Source organism: Eptatretus burgeri, chromosome 7, assembly GCF_056783735.1.
Source record: "Eptatretus burgeri isolate ZD-2024b chromosome 7, Ebu_testis_v1, whole genome shotgun sequence".
In the NCBI taxonomy this organism is placed as follows: domain Eukaryota; kingdom Metazoa; phylum Chordata; class Myxini; order Myxiniformes; family Myxinidae; genus Eptatretus; species Eptatretus burgeri.
This window is the reverse complement of record NC_140967.1, coordinates 73,601,056-73,617,851: the sequence shown is the minus strand read 5'-3', so window position 1 is coordinate 73,617,851 and position 16,796 is coordinate 73,601,056. Positions and strand designations below refer to the sequence as shown.

At 41.8% G+C, this 16,796-nt stretch overlaps 1 protein-coding gene across 3 annotated transcripts in view; it reads left to right on the top strand.

The window, feature by feature from the left end:
- LOC147023539 (uncharacterized) overlaps positions 1 to 16,796 on the top strand; it is a 181,810-nt gene that overhangs the window by 24,836 nt on the left and 140,178 nt on the right. For all 3 annotated transcript variants that reach the window (XM_085889036.1, XM_085889037.1, XM_085889035.1), the window contains exon 3: positions 5,429 to 5,662. In XM_085889036.1, coding sequence (XP_085745162.1) covers positions 5,429 to 5,662 — 234 coding nt within the window. The remainder of the gene's footprint in view (positions 1 to 5,428; positions 5,663 to 16,796) is intronic.

Below are 16,796 nucleotides of genomic sequence, written 5' to 3'. Positions count from 1 at the left end.
TCATTTTTGCTTGTTTACCCGTCCCTCATTTGCTTGTTTGTATACTAACCTCTTACTCTCTGCTCTTTCACTCCAAGAGTCTCAATAACTGTTTGAATTAAATATAATGTAAAAAGATGCAATTGCACTGCCATTTGTCCTGAATGCAATATGTGAGATAACCCATTTCTAACGAGTACTCAATGACTCAATAAAAGTTGTTCCTATTGTAATGCCCAGTGGCATGAGAGACCCTGGGTCCTATACCATCCTAGCCTCACTTGTGAGGGTTTGGGGGTGGGGGGGACCCTGGGTCTTGTCCATCTCGCTGGGCTGAAGCCTGCAAACTAGCCGAGTGGTATTGGAAGCTTGCACGATTTTGCAGGGAATGAGAGGGGGTGTGGGGGGGTGGGGGGTAGTGGGAGAGAGAAAAGGCACCCTTTGGTAACTGGCGACGTGCGCCTTTAATGCTATCGAGCCACTTTCTTATGTGCAGGAGGCCTGTCCTGTGGCATGAGTTCAGGGACAGCAATGCTTTCCTTATAGAATCTTAAATGAAATAATTATTTGCAAGCAGCATCGACAAAGGAAATGCCCTTAACATTTTGCTAAAATGACCTATCCCTTACACACACACACACACACACACACACACACACACACACACACACACACACACACACACACACACACACACACACACACACACACACACACACACACACACACACACACACACACACACACAGACACACACACACACACACACACACACACACTTGTGTGCGCATGCCACAGAAGTATCTGCCAAAGGCAGACATGTTGACACATTCAGACACCCAACTGAGGGAGGAGAAGTGTTGAAAATAACAAAAAGCCAGCAGACAAAACCAAGTAAAGGAAAAATAGAAATAAATGATTTTGGTTCAGGCCTGGTTGGCTTTCAGTTTCATGGTCTCCTGTTGGCTGTAAGCCAGGGGGCTGACAATTCCATCCCACATCGTTTCACCAGTACCAGGCATGTCTGGGAGCATCACCAACGACCGTCTTATCTCACAATTGCCAGGTTAGAGATATATATATATATATATATATATATGTATATAGATACTAGCAGGGATACCCGTGCTCCGCACAGGAATCCTGTGGATGACGGCGGGTCTGAAGGAGTATATGTCACAGTTAATTGTAAAATTGTAGACGCTGCCACCATTATTATTTTTTTCATCACCACCATAATATTATATTTTCCCGGCATGTTTTATATGCACAAGACGAGTTCAAAAATGTTAAGATTTATTGCCGCATCAGATAAAAAACCATAATGCCTCAACAATGTGAGGCTGGTTTCATGTCATCATTTGCGACTTAATTCATTCTTATTCTCGAGCAAATTCCGTTGGTCCCATGTCAATCGGCTGAACTTGAAAAATTAACGTTACGCAATCAGGTGATGACGTCATAATTCGGAAACCAGGAAGTCGGAAGTCATTGTCTTCAATTGACTGTAGCATTATTTTTTCATTCTATTGCAAATGGCGTTGGCCCCATGTCAATCGGCTGAACTTGAAAAATTAACGTTACGAAATCAGGTGATGACATCATAATTTGGAAACTGCAAGTCGAATTCTTTTACATCGGGACACTGCCAGGTGCATGTTCTGTCAGTATGTGAAGTTTGGTGAGGATCAGTCCAGTACTTTTCGCGTGCATAGGTCACAGACAAACACACACACAGACACACAGACACACACTTTCAACTTTTTATATATAATAATAATAATAATAATAATAATAATAATAATATGGTGGCATGTCGTCTTCCAACCAGAAACTCTCTCCAATCTTCCCCCGTTCGTCACTTCCCTACCTGCCGAGAAAGGCGGGACACTTAATGTGGCTCATAACAACAATGTACTTTGCATCAGGAGTTTACCAAAGCACCAATTTATGTTGCAAAATAGTTAATGTACGACTTCTTCCCCCAAAAACAAAGGACATCGCCTTCCGTTCTCTGCCATTAATACAGAGCCTCCAATATGAGGAACATCTGGCCGATCTCAATATGACAACATGCAGCTTTTGTGAATGGTGTGTAAAATGGTGGTGTAACTCAAAGATAAAAGAAAACCCAATAAGTCACTGGTCTTTCCCACAGCTGAACTGGCACTTTCTGTATTTTCTGATGTATAAACCATGGTCGTGTATTAACCACACCTGTTTTTCACCCTCAAAAAAAAAAAAAAAATCGTTTCCGCTGTATTAACCGCACCCATGTTTTTCACCCTGAAAATAAATTAATATACTGAGCATTTTATTCTCTGATCTGGATTTAAATACGTTTGTGCATTAACTTTGTACGGAACAAAGTAACGGAGGTATCAACATGGTAACTCCCACGTCCCCTTCATTTCCTCTATTGGTTCACGAAAAGTAAGTGACCACTATATTCGTTATTGGTGTGTGTGTGTGTGTGTGTGTGTGTGTGTGTGTGTGTGTGTGTGTGTGTGTGTCTGTCTGTCTGTCCCGAGCATAGCTCCATGGGTTTTGATCCGATCCTGATAAAATTTTGGTGGGAGGTTTATATCATGATGTAGTTGTGTTTTCCCGAGAATGGGCGTGGTGCGCCCATTATGGGCAGAGCCACGCCCAAAAAACATGTTTTTAGGGGCTAGCCGATTTCAATTTGCATCTTCTCCGAGGGGGTTTGTCGAATCTGGCAGAGGTTTCGGTATTTAGTTAGCCCAATGGCACCTGCATAGCCCCACGGAGCTCGATTTTTTTTTTCATTTTCGTCCCAAGGTCAATGTCACAAACTTAGAAAATTGCAAACTTTGACAGAAAAATCCATCTTCTCCGAGGGGGTTTGTCGAATCTGGCAGAGGTTTTGGTATTTGGTTAGCCCAATGGCACCTGCATAGCCCCACGGAGCTCGATTTTTTTTTTTCATTTTCGTCCCAAGGTCAATGTCACAAGGTCACAAACTTAGAAAATTGCGAATTTTGACAGAAAAATCCATCTTCTCCGAGGGGGTTTGTCGAATCTGGCAGAGGTTTCAGTACTTGGTTAGCCCAATGGCACCTGCATAGCCCCACGGAGCTTGATTTTTCATTTTCATGTCAAGGTCACGAACTTAGAAAATTGCGAATTTTGACATAAAAATCATACGACCGCCCAAACTTTGAGAGATAGGATGACAATATTTTTATGCATAATCTTGAGGTCATTCCCCACCTAAAGTCTTGAAACCATTTTGCTCTATCTCAGACACCTTTTTTTTCTATCTCAGACATTCTATCTCTTTTCTATCTCAGACACATTTTGAAAGTTGTTGAACAAAACCTTGCCCATGGCGCCCCCTTCAAGTTTGTTTTTACACTGATTTCATCAAAATATGGATAATCCGAGGAGTGCGAAATGCCATATAGCCTATATGACGTTATAATGTTCCAGAGGAAGTTTTTCACGAAAGGTCATAATCCTTGACCTTTGACCTTTAAAGTTCACAAAAGTCAAATTTTCAAAGTTGTGGGAATCGAACCGGGTTTTCGACCTTCTTCGACGAACTAACTCCAATAAGCTATAGCACGTATCCTGTTTCCTTATTTTAATGTCCACAACATTGTTTTGTGGCCTTTAAAAGTTATGCAAAGGTCAAATTTTGAAAGTTGTTGAACAAAACCAGGTTTTCAACATTTTGCAGCTAATAACCTGTCACTCGTACCACATCATGTTGATCATTTTTATAACTTGGTCAAAAATTATCACATTTTCTCATCCTTGACTTCTGAAACAATCTACATCGTCAAATACCGCTCGTGAACCATTGCCATCTCCAGACTTGTCAGTCTTATTCTCATTTCAAGAAGTTGAAGAGAGAGGAGAGGATACCAAGAAGTTTTTCTTTTTCTTTCTTAATTTTTTATATTATATAGAGGATTTTTTTTGTTCCTAGAAAAGGGATTCATACCGGTATCATACATATTTCTTGTGTATTTGTGGCTCTAAGAAGGGCCGTTTGGGTTTGATGAAGCTTTTCAGCTGAACCCGAGGAAATCCTTGTCAATGCTTTCCTCATTGAAGACAGCACGTAACTCCTTGTCTGAATTGGGGTAGGGTAAGTCCCTGTCGCTGTCTACATCGCTGTCCATCATTTACAGCCTCCTCCTCATAAATGATGTCATCCTCTGTGCCGTTCATGGTGTTGGAGATGCAGCACTTCAGAATTCTCGCTTGATGTCCGACGGTATCTCCTCCCACACCTTCACGATCCAGCTGCAGATCACCTGAAGGTCGACATTTCTCATCCTCCCACTCTTGGTGTCGGTCTTGTCCCCACTCATTATCTAGTCGAACCAGCAGCGATGTAGCCCATCCTTGAACGGCTTGTTTATTGACACATCGGAGGGTTGCAGGAGCGATGTCATCCCGTCTGGGATGATGACTAGATTGGTGTTGGTCTGACAGAGCAGCGCTTTGGTGTCGGTGGTCTTGTGACAACTGAACGCATCCAGGATGAGCATACTCCATCATCGAGAGAGACCGCCATCCAGCCAACTACTCCAGACCTTGTGCACGCAGTCCTGGACCAGTCTGTAGAAATTATTCTTTTTTTGATGTTTTTTGTTCTTTTGATGTAATTCTAAGTAATTGATGTAATTTTGTAATTCTTCTTTTGATGTGAGACCAGGTGGTGTTCTTCTCTTTTTTTGTGTTTAATGGTGTTTTCAGAGTCGTGAGGCTCTATATGTATGCTTGGTGTTGGCTTAATGGTTTGGGTGGTGGGCTTGCGATCCGAGGATCCTGAGTTCAAATCCCACTTTGCTGTTGAATGAATACCAGGTGGGGTTGACTCTGCCTGTCATCCTTCTGAGGTCGGCAAAATGAGTGCCAGCTTCCTGGTGTCCTGTGTCGGAGTGGCGACCTGTCCAGTATTGTACCCAATAGCCAATGAGACTGCTTCGGCTGCGCCAATGCTATGCACGGAGCACACAATAATACGCTGGATAAAATCTTAACCTGAACTGATTATCAAAATTTAAACGGTGGAATTGAGCTTAACAGCAGTTCTGACTGCTACAAAAGTGTTCATTTGGAATATAATTGAAATTCAGCATTGATCGTTTTTAAGACTGATTTGTTTTTTCTTTCCCCGTGTATTAACCGCACCCCAACTTTTATCTTTTTGCCGATAAAAGAGTGTGTTTTATACACCGGAAAATATTGTAATACGTGTGACACTTAAACAGCACTTTTGTGCACCACCTAAGTTATTGGCATCTCTTCCTTCTTTCCACAACTAAACTGCAGCAATATGTCGCTTTTGATGCCTTTGCTATATTTTGTACTGTGTAGTTGAGCTTCCTCAGCAGAAAACATTTCCTTCATCCCTTTAACATTCAATCAGACATGTTTTACTAACCTCAAGTTAACTCTTTGCCTACCTCAGGGAGAAGCATACTTTGTCTTGAGAGAGAAATTCAGTCACTTGCTCCAGAAACCAACTGAGGATGAACATTGTGAGATCCGACATTCGGATGAAGAGGACGCAGCTTGCAGAAAGGTTGATGAATCTACCTTGCAGCAAGTTGTGGAAATTTCTACAGCGGCAGGGAATGGAGGAAATGTTTGTGCTGAATTGGATCAGCTTCCAGAATCGGAGCATGATGAAGACATTTTGGAGGTAATAGTAAAGGATCGATCATTTGCACTTCACATGAAAATCTACCACAACAATGTTTTTCTTCTGTGGCTTTTCAGGAATTGACTCGTTTTGAAATCTCAAGTAGTTTTTGACCTTGGTTAACCAAACTTGAGCCTAATAAGCTGGATTTTTTTTAAATTATGATAAATCATTTAGCTTTGCTTGTTTCATGTTCCACTCTGAGAATTTGTCTCATGACATTTGAGTCGTGTCGGGCAAGATGCCCCCACAGGGAATGGTGGGGCAAGATGATCCCCACCCCGTGTATGACAATAAGGTTTTGCCAGCAATTGTACAAGGGATATGTTCCACCTGAGAAAAACAATGCCTGACATGACCTTCATAAACAGCATATTACGCAACAAGATGTGAACTATGAAGAGATTTTCAGTAAAGCTGCTGGTAATTCTAAGCCCCAAAACATGCAGTTAACAAAACACTCAGTAAAAAGTTTTAATGGATCAGCTAATATGCAAGAGGCCTAATTAAGGAATTTCACAACTTCGTCTGCGACAAAATTTTCATTACAACTTGATGATAAAGACATATGTTGGGGGGGGGAGGGGGGGCATCACCAAGATGGATGCAGAACCAGGAAGTGGTGCATTTTTTTTTTTTGTTGTTCTTAAAAATGAAAACATTTATGGCAACTACAATACAACACAGGCTGGTTTCTGTACATTAAAAAAAAAAAAAAATATATATATATATATATATATATATATATATATATATATATATATATATATATATATAGATATATATACTGAAACGCAAAATAAACTTACCACCTTTTAAACCTTCAAAAATCAACAATAACACTGCATGTAGTAAATGTGTGAACTTATTTGTGGACAACAGTGTCCTCACTGTCAGACAAAACAGTCACGGATGGTCACTTGAACCTTCAATGGTCACTTCATAGCACAGCTGTTGAACAGCCGTTTTGACTGTCAGTGATTAGCCAAGGGGTACGGGATGATTTTAATGAGCTGCACGTGATGTCTTGATATTGGCTTTAAAAAGGCCAGTGCAAAATGGGCATTTCAATCAACATGCCACGATTGTCAAGGGATCAACAGCAGTGTGCCTTGGGCATACTGCAAGGCGGATTGAGCTACCTTGAGGTGGCACGTCGCCTTGGCTGTTCACACCAGACTATATTGGCCCTGGTGGACAGAGACACCCTCCACAACTCTGCAGATGACAGACCTCGATCAGGGAGGCCAAGAGTCACCACTGCAAGGCAGGACAGGCAAATGGTCTTAAGTCAGATGGCTTCAGACATTGAGGACTGAGTGGTACAGAATCCAGCAGCAATCCATCCAAAGACTGGTCAGCAGTATGTGCCGACGATGCACTGCCTGTATCCAAAACAATGGTGGCCACACACGCTATTGGAAGGGGACTGACATTGCACCCTGTACTGTTCTGCACTGTAGAACAAATTGATGAGATGGTGTATCTTGGTCAAAAACTTGACATGTCATCAATAAAATGCCAATGTTTCAATTCGCAATTGTTGGTTTGTTTTATTTTGAACTGTTACAATTTTATTACATTTCAAATAAGTGGTAAGTTTCTTTTGCGTTTCAGTATCTATCTATAATTCCAGCAATCTCTGTGTGTGTGTCTGTCTGTATGTGTGTCTGGATGTCTGTATGTCTGGCAGTTTCTCGCAGAGAAACCGCAGTTTCTCGACGACCGCCGGTCCGATCGGATTGAAACTTGCCAGGAATATTGCCAGGGCCCCGCAGATGTGCCTTTTCGAGGTTTGATATCAATCGAACGAGCTGTTCCCAATTTACGGCCATTTATCTGTCGACCAATGACAGGGCATGGTGCTATGACGTCACAATTAATGTTTGTTTAATTTTTTTTTTTTTTTGTGAATACATTTACAGAGAGAGGGGTGAGAGAAGAGGGGGGGGAGACAGGAGCGGGTGAGAGAGGGGGTGAGAGGGAGGGGCCGTCACAATTCAAGAGGGGGAGAGAGGAGAGGGGGTGAGAGTGGGGGCGAGAGAGAGGGGGAGAGAGGAGGGGCAAGACTAGGGGGGAGCGAGGGGGGGCGAGAGAGAGGGACGTCACAATTCTTCGTTTGATATGACGTCACAATTGACGCTGAGGACCTGATTATGTTTCCCAGGTGTTTCCCAAGTTATGGCCATTTATGATACGGTTGGTTCGATCTCATTGAAACAATGCCCCAATCCAGTCGTCGTTTATGAGAGCGAAGGAACGAAGCTGCACATACTGGCACGCCTCACCCACGAGAGAGGGTACTGGAACGAGAAAGGGGGAGAGAGGAGGGGGCGAGAGATGGGAGGGTGAGGGGGGGGTGAAAAAATGCCCCAATCCAGTCGTCATTTACGCACCTACGGGTCCACCCCTACAGGCCCACCCCTACGGGCACGCACCTACGGGCACGCTCCTATGGGCCCACCCCTACGGGCCCGTACTAGTATCTATCTATAATTCCAGCAATCTCTGCGTGTGTGTGTGTGTGACCACTGTTTCTCGACAACCTCTGGTCCGATCTAATTGAAACTTGCCAGATATATTGCTGGGGAGCTGAGGATGTGCCTTTTCAAGGTTTGATATTAATCGGACAAGTGCTTCCCAAGTTATGGCCATTTATTTACCAAACCAATGGCAAGGCACGTTGTTGCGTGGGCGTGGCCGATGGGGAAGGGAAGCACAGCCACGTTCCCCATTACGGGTTACAACCTACGGGCTTCCGGAGAGTGACTTCGTGTATTCTAATAATTTCTCGATTTCTTATGCACATTTATAGATAAACACAATGGCCCAAGTTATGATCGTTTTCATATTAGACGGTGTATAAATTTCGGAAACATCAGAGTGCTTGTTTGCTCTGAACCAGGAAGTAAATTTTTTTCTCTCTCTTCTCTTCTCTTTTTGTTTTTCCTTGCCACAACATTGCGAAAAAGTAAAATACGTTGGCGCTAATTGAATAATTGGGTATTAAATATAAATTGCGAAGAATATCGAACTTCCGGGTCACGCACGTACGGGCACGTGAGAGCGAATAAACGGCCTGTGTGGTTTATTTATTTATTATTATTATTATTATTATATATATATATTTTTTTTTTTTACGGGCACGTACGAGTATATCAAATTTAGTGATTCACCTCAGGGTTTCAAGCTGATTTATGTGACACAAATGTAAAAGTGAATTTAGAATGTGACAGTTTAGTAATTTCAAACAGAATTTTTGTGTGTTTTAAGTCATTGAATGATCCAACATACTCAAGACTTCTCCAACTAACTTTCATTTTCTCTTGGCTGAACGACTTTTACAATTGAAATAGTCTAAAATGATTTCTTTTTTTTTAATGACTTGCACAATTCCAAGTGACTACTATTGTCTCCATAACCATATGTAATTTCAAAATCTGCTCAGAACAATATTTATGACTCTCCCTTAATGAACCAAAGAGGTCAGTATCTTTAGGTAAAGTACTGTCATCAACATAACGAGAAGGTGAATGACAAAATTTTTCAAAAGAACCCCCCCCCATACATCATATGGTTTTAAGACAAGGACAACTTATTTCCTTCCACCTTAATTATCTCCTGTAAGACTTATTACAACTGGTATGACCAATAAAAACAAGGCCATTGATTCCCAACACAGGAAGTGTGGACCATCATTTCTCACTTAAATTTGTCACCTTTTGCATTACAGAGCCATCACAGATAATTTCTCAAATGTTTGCTCATCAGTCATGGTTACATTGTCTTTTAGCTTCTTTCTGAAAGATTAAAATGTATAGAAGCTAATGTTCAGAATTGGTGCCCGATGTGTACAGCACTCTGTTGCTGCACATTTCAATGTCACATAAACATGCATTAGAGCAGATATTGTCATATCAATGTCCTTTACACATTCTGGTACCACAATCATGCCTGGTGTTGGCTATATGGTCAGGGTGGTGGGCTTGGGATCCAAGGATCCTGAGTTCAAATCCCCTTTGGCTGTTGAATTGATTCCAGGTCGGGTTGACTCTGTCTGTCTTCCTTCTGAGGTTGGCAAAATGAGTGCCAGCTTGCTGGTATCCTGTGTTGGAGTGGTGACCTGTCCAGGATTGTGCCCAATTGCTAACGATATTGCTTAGGCAGCACCAATGCTCTGCAACAGAGTATGGTCCCAATGGATGGATGTACCACAATTGCTTTTACAGTGATTTGGAAATGTTAGGAGGGCTTCCAGTGGTAGCGTTGTCAGCTTTGGCAAAAGGTGGCCATTCTAATGTAATATCCATACATTGTTCACTGGAGATATTGCAAGATACTGCTTTGCAGCATTTGACGAATTGTACAGTGGTCTGCAAAAGTATTCACCCCCCTCCAAAGTTTTCATATTTTGATGCCACCTCAGCTTATTTCATAATACTTTCAAATAAAACTTAATATAAATATGTAGTCTTCGCAAACTACTCCAAAGTGATAAAGCTAAAATATGCAGATAAATGTGAACAAGTATGATTAACAGAGAAAATATGATGATTCTCAGTTGCATAAGTGTTCAAACCTTTTGCCCAATTAACCCAAAGTCACTTCAGGAGCAAATTATGTGTTTGAAAGGTTACAAAATAAGTGTAATAGGTTTCACCTGTATGTAAGTAGTGGTTTAACTTAAAAATTAAGCTCCACCACTTATCTAAGGAGTTTAAGGTTCAACTCATTTCGTCAACCAACAAGGCGAACATGAAGACCAAGGAGCTTTCCAAAGAAGTCAAAGTGGTGGAGAAGCACCGTTCAGGAGAGAGTTAGAAGAATATTTCAAAGTCACTCAGTATCCCTTTGAGTACGGTGAAATCCATCATTAAGAAGTGGAAGATGTATCATACCACCCAGACTGTACCCAGATCAGGTTGCCCATTAAAACTCAGCAGCTATACAAGCAGGAAACTGGTTTGGGATGTCAGTGTAAATCCAGCAATGACTGAAAGATCTGGAAGGCTCTATGTCTGAGATTGTGGTCAGTGTTCATCAATCAACAACACCCATTCCCTTCACAAAGCTGGCTTCTGGACAGGTGTCAATAAGGAAGCCATTACTGAAAAAGACACATCTAAAAGCTCGTTTGGAGTTTGTGAAAAAGCATCTTAATGATACTATGGACACGTGGAGAAATGTTTTGTGGTCAGACGAGACAAAAATCGAACGTTTTGATCTATATTTAAAGCATTACGTTTGGTGCAACCCCAACACTGCACATCACTGAGTCAACGCCATCCCTACTGTCAAGCATGGTGGCAGCATCATGTTATGGGGCAGATTTTCATCAGCAGGGACTGACAAGCTTGTCACGATGGAATGAACAATGGACGGTGCAAAGTTCATGAGAATCCTGGTTGAAAACCTGCTTGAGTCAGCCATGAATCTGAAACTGGGTAGGAGATTCACATTTGAACAGACAATGATCCGTAACACAAAGCTAAATCCACACTGGAGTGGCTGAATGAGAAGAAAATATATGTTCTTGAGTGGTCCAGTCAAAGTCCTGACTTCAACCCAATTGAACATTTATGGTGATCCCATCAAACTTGGCAGAACGAGAACAATTTTCACATGAAGAATGGACAAAGATTTCACCATCTCACTGTACAAAGCTGGGAGAGATGTTCCGAAAAGACTCACAGCAGTCATTGTTGCAAAAGGTTCTTCCACCAAGTACTGACCTTAGCGGCGGAATACTTTTTCAACCAGTGAATTTTGATTTGTACATGTTTTTTGCAGGTATTCCTGACATGTAACCTCCTTTAACTATAACAGTGTTTAGTTTGATTTATTCCGTTATGAATATAAAAGTTCATTTGGAAAAATTGTTTCTACATACTTCATAACTCATCTAAATGTGGCATTATTTGTTGGGGGTGAATACTTTTGCAGGCCACTGTAAGCCTGGTCGTTGGCATGCTATGCATGCTGCTTGAAAGCATGCATCCATTGTGGAAGTCAGTTTTTCACTTGTTTGTTTTTTGGGGTTTTTTTTCAAACAACTCAAAACAATCGGTATCCAGGGATGCCTCGTCTGTCCCTAAGTACATAATGAACAATATAAGGGTATGTTCTTTTGAACATATGAGTCCCATAGGACCATGAAGCTATCGTTCTTGTTGTTAAAGGCCATTATGGGAACACAGAAATAAGGGTATGTTTAGCAGCATCATCATGGTTGGCGTCTCGCAATATAATATATTAGCGCGATTAAAAATACCGTTCTTTCCTCGCATCTTCATGTCTGTCAAAAAAACCAGTGTCAAGGTGCACAACTACAGCTCATAACCTATCCATTGGGGTGTTTTACAGCCCCCCCTGCTTTCCCGTTTTCACGCCACTGTCCACACAAAATTCATCAATCAATTCTATACAGAGTCCGGGGGACTCAACAAGAGATATATATATATATATATATATATATATATATATATATATATATATATATATATATATATATATATATATATATGTACATTGCTTCAGTTGCAGGGTCGACTTGAGTTACATTTTTACCAAGACCCTTCAGTCCGTCCATCAGATCCAGGTGCTCTGAGACTGTCTTCATCCGCCTTTCCTTTCCCATTCCATTGAAGGCTGATGCCGAGTCGCCTCCGCTGAATACGTGAATGGAAGGCAATGCCAGTCACATGTCTTCTCCTAGTTCTGCTGTAATGTTGTGCATTATCACAAACCTCTTCTTATGACCGGTGCCAGGATGCGAGAACAGCTCTTTGACTCCAGTTATTGAGCAGTATCATGGACACATGCATGCTACGTCCAAATCAAAACTCCACAAGATATCCCTGTCAACCCCCAAAGTTTCCTTTGCATGTGTGATGTGGAGAAACATCCAAGAATCAGCTTCTTCATGATTAGCTGTCAGTTCAGGAACATCATGAGGGTGCCCACAGGTTACTCTGACTTCTCTTTTTATGTCATGACACCCACGATGCATATAAAGTTCACAGCCTGGCACAGTTGTCTCATCACACTTCACAATCCAGTCTTCCATAAGAAAGTTCGCCATATTTGCTTTGTTCTTTATATTTGTCATCATCTTTAGCTGTTGTTTTGGAAGGGGTGTCATCCACAAAGGATTTTGAATTTCTTGCATCTGTGCATGGCCTCTGTGGGCTCTCTCTGCTAATTTGATGCATTATTGTCTGGAGAAGTTGTCACCAAACAATTGAAATGTATTTGCATTTCATTCCAATAATTCTGCTCAATAGATGATCATAAAGCTCCCCAAATGTTTTGCAGGAGGGAGTGTCTATGTTGTTTCCTACACATATTGCTATTCCCTACACTTGGTGACTTTTGAAGCCCTTTAGGCTTACACACTGGCTTATGATGCCCCACTAACTGTGACTGGTGAGGCCAGATGGGGTCATCATGGCATCGGTCCAAGTCAAGAGAATTTAATAATTTCCAACAATACATTCCCCCACCCCTGACTGCTGAGTAACATTAATAGTGCGTCCTGTATGTTACATATGTATATATGGTATGTTCTTTTATATATGGAGTATGAAAAGTTATATATGGAGTGAAGTATGAAAAATAATGTCTAAAGTGAGTACCAGTATACTGGGCCGGTGTATACCCCGGTTAAAATAGGTGTACCATATCCCTGTGTCGTAAGAGGCGACCAGGGTTGCGTCAGAAAGGGCATCCGGCAAAAAACATGTGCCAAATAAGTATGCGGATCATTCGGATGATCTGCTGTGGCGACCCCTAACGGGAGCAGCCGAAAGAAGAAGAAGATATATATATATATATATATATATATATATATATATATATATATATATATATATATATATATATATTGTTGCGGACCCAGGGTTGGGGTGAGAAGACCACGACGGGGGGGGGGGTGGGGGGGAAGCTATCTCGGGTTCCCAACAAACTCTCCGGAATCGCAGCCATCACACACGGATAACTCTGTGACGCGGCGGGTCGCTAATCGACCGTAAACGCCAATAACTCTACCACGTGACCTCGGGTCCTCCATCTAAACCGGTTACCTGATTAATCACATGAGATAATTACTGGGGGTCATGCCCCCGGTATGCCTTGTCCAAACTAGGACACCTTACCGGGTCAGATGCAGCCGAGTAACACTGCCAAGGACGTATCGGATGGAAGAACCGATCATTGGGAATAAAGTCCCGGCTAGGCTCGGATACAGACCATGCTGGATCAATGAAAAAATGACAAAAACGAGCTGGGAACATTTCTACACAATCATTTATTAACAGGCAAGCGAGAAAAAGCATGTGGCACAGTGAATATAGTTTATTGTTGTATGTAAAGCAGGGATAGAAAGAAATGTGTGATGCGACAGCAGGGTAAGTAACTTTCTAGAGCAGACACAGAGTAGACTTATGCCGATATACTCTTCCTGTCTAAAGTTTTAGAACATGCCCATATTTCAGTTTTTACTGAAATTTATGCAGTTCAAGTCCAGTGAATAACCTGAAATGGTACAAAGCTAAGCGATAAACTACCAGAGGTTAAAAAAAATGTTTAGGTTACCTAAAACTGAAAAATAATGTAAATTTCAGTGTTGTTCAAAAGGGCCCTTTTCAGGGAACAAGGAATGGGTTCGCAACTGCAGCTGTTCTGCAGCAATGGAAGTAAATTAAGTCTTGAAAGTTGATGCAAACAATTGCTACAGGTGTCCCAACTTTTGTTGATTAGTTACAAACCCTCTGTCTGTATAAAAGCAGTGTTGGAACAGACTGTGTTGCTACACCCTCTGAAGCATTATTTGGACAATATTGCACTGCAGGAAGTAGTATATTGCTATCATAATGGTGAGAAAAAGACAATTAACAAAAGAAGAAAGACAGACCATTATCTATCGATATATTACTAAAACTCATCTTCCCGATGAGAGTATGTATGTATGTTCCCGAATTACAGCCAAAATGGTGCACTATTTATTTATTTTTTACGCGCAAAAATTTTCAGCCCAACTTGCTCAACATTCGCCTGCGGTGTGCAGTATCAAGTTTTGTTAAAATCGGGCAACGAAAAAAATTATTAAAAAATCAATTCCCGATTCAGTCAAGTACTCTTCGGGAGAATTTGATCAATGCAAACAACCTCACCGGTATAGTTCGCTGGAGCTATCTTTTTTTTTTTTCTTGAAATGATTTTTTGAATCAACTGCTGTCACAACGGGAACCCAACGGGTTCACGGGTCGTCTGGTAATCCTTAAAAGTGTAGGTCTTTCCTTTAGAGAAATTGCAAATAAGGGCCAAGGTGTTAGTAAGTGCAGTTTCCGACACCATCAAAAGGCACTTGGAAACTGGAGGAAACTCTGACAGGAAGAGGTCTGACAGACCCAAAACCACAACACAATCAGAAGACAAGTTTCAGAGAGTCAACAGCTTGCGTGATAGGCGGCTCACAGGACAGCAGCTTCAAGCACAGCTTAACACTCGTCGAAGTAAGGAAGTCTCAGTTTCAACTGTGAAGAGAAGACTTCGAGCTGCAGGTTTGACAGGTCGAGGGGCAGTAAGAAAGCCATTGCTAAAATGGCAAAATAAGAAAAAGAGGCTTGCCTGGGCCATGAAGCACCTCCAGTGGACTACTGAAAACTGGAAGAAGGTCTTATGGACGATGAATCAAAATTTGAAATCTTCGGTTCATTACGCAGGCTTTTTGTACGCCGTCGAGCAGGCAAAAGGATGGTTCCTCAGTTTGTGACAACAACTGTCAAACATGGAGGAGGAAGCGTGATGATCTGGGGCTCTTGTGCTGGATCCAGAGTCGGCAACTTGCACAGAGTGACTGGCACCCTGAACCAAAAGGGCTACCACAGCATTTTTCAGCGCCATGCAATACCCTCTGGTCTACGCCTAGTTGGTCAGGGGTTCATCCTACAGCAAGATAACGACCTAAAACATACCTCCAGGTTATGTCAGAACTACCTTAGAAGAAAATAACAAGACAGTCGGCTTCAAATAATGGAATGGCCAGCACAATCTCCAGACTTAAACCCCATTGAGCTGGTTTGGGATGAACTGGACAGAAGGCTGAAAGCAAAGCAACCTTCAAGTAAAACACATTTGTGGGAACTTCTGCAACATGTTGGGAAGAACTTTCTGAACAATATTTGATTTCCATTGTAGAAAGAATGCCACGAGTATGTTCGGCTGTTAAGGCCCTGTCACACCTTGACGTTTTAGCCAGAATATGGCAACGTATCAAAATGTATCTAAAACGCTGGCGTACGCTGAACTATTGATGTTTTTTTTCCGTTTTGGGCGTATAATAACGAGTTGGACAGATGCATAACGTATTAGTAACTTTCACAGAATGTTTCAATAACTTATAGATAACTTATACCAAAGAATGCTTAGCGTGTTGTTAGCGTTCACAACCTATGCCGAACGATAATCAAACTTATGCATAGCACGGCAGCGTATCGCCGACGATAACGTGGCGTAGCCTATTAATAGGCTGCCGCTCGACGATTCAGATCATAACCGCACTACACATCGAAGTGTGAACATCACCGTCATGCCGAAGAAAAACACACAAATAAAAAAAAAATAACCATGGAGTCTGGAACACTGACGGGTTCCTCCTGTGAAGCCCATTGTTATATACCAATTCCCCTAAACGCTGCCAATACGCCATTATACGGTAGCTGTAAGTTAGAAACACATTCAGTAAGTTCTGTGGTCATCCGGAAGACGTCAAATACATCTGCATACGTCAATATGCATTGGAGATACATTACACATAGGTTCGAAGCACGTTACTCATAGGTTAGAAATAAGTTGCGGGTATGCTAGACATTACCTCGACGTATTTCGACTTATCAGTAACTTACAAGTAACGTATGTCGACGGGTGAGTTAACAATCGCATAACGTGCCTACAACTTATGGCCAGCGTATGCGGAACGTGTGAGTCATATTCTGGCATACGTCGAAAAATTTTGAGCATGCTTAAAATTTGTCGACGAGCTCGGCGTACTACGACGTATGCCAGCGTGCTTCAGCGTGCTCTTAATGTATACAAAACTTACCCATAACGTATTCGACGTGTGCCAGCGTATTCG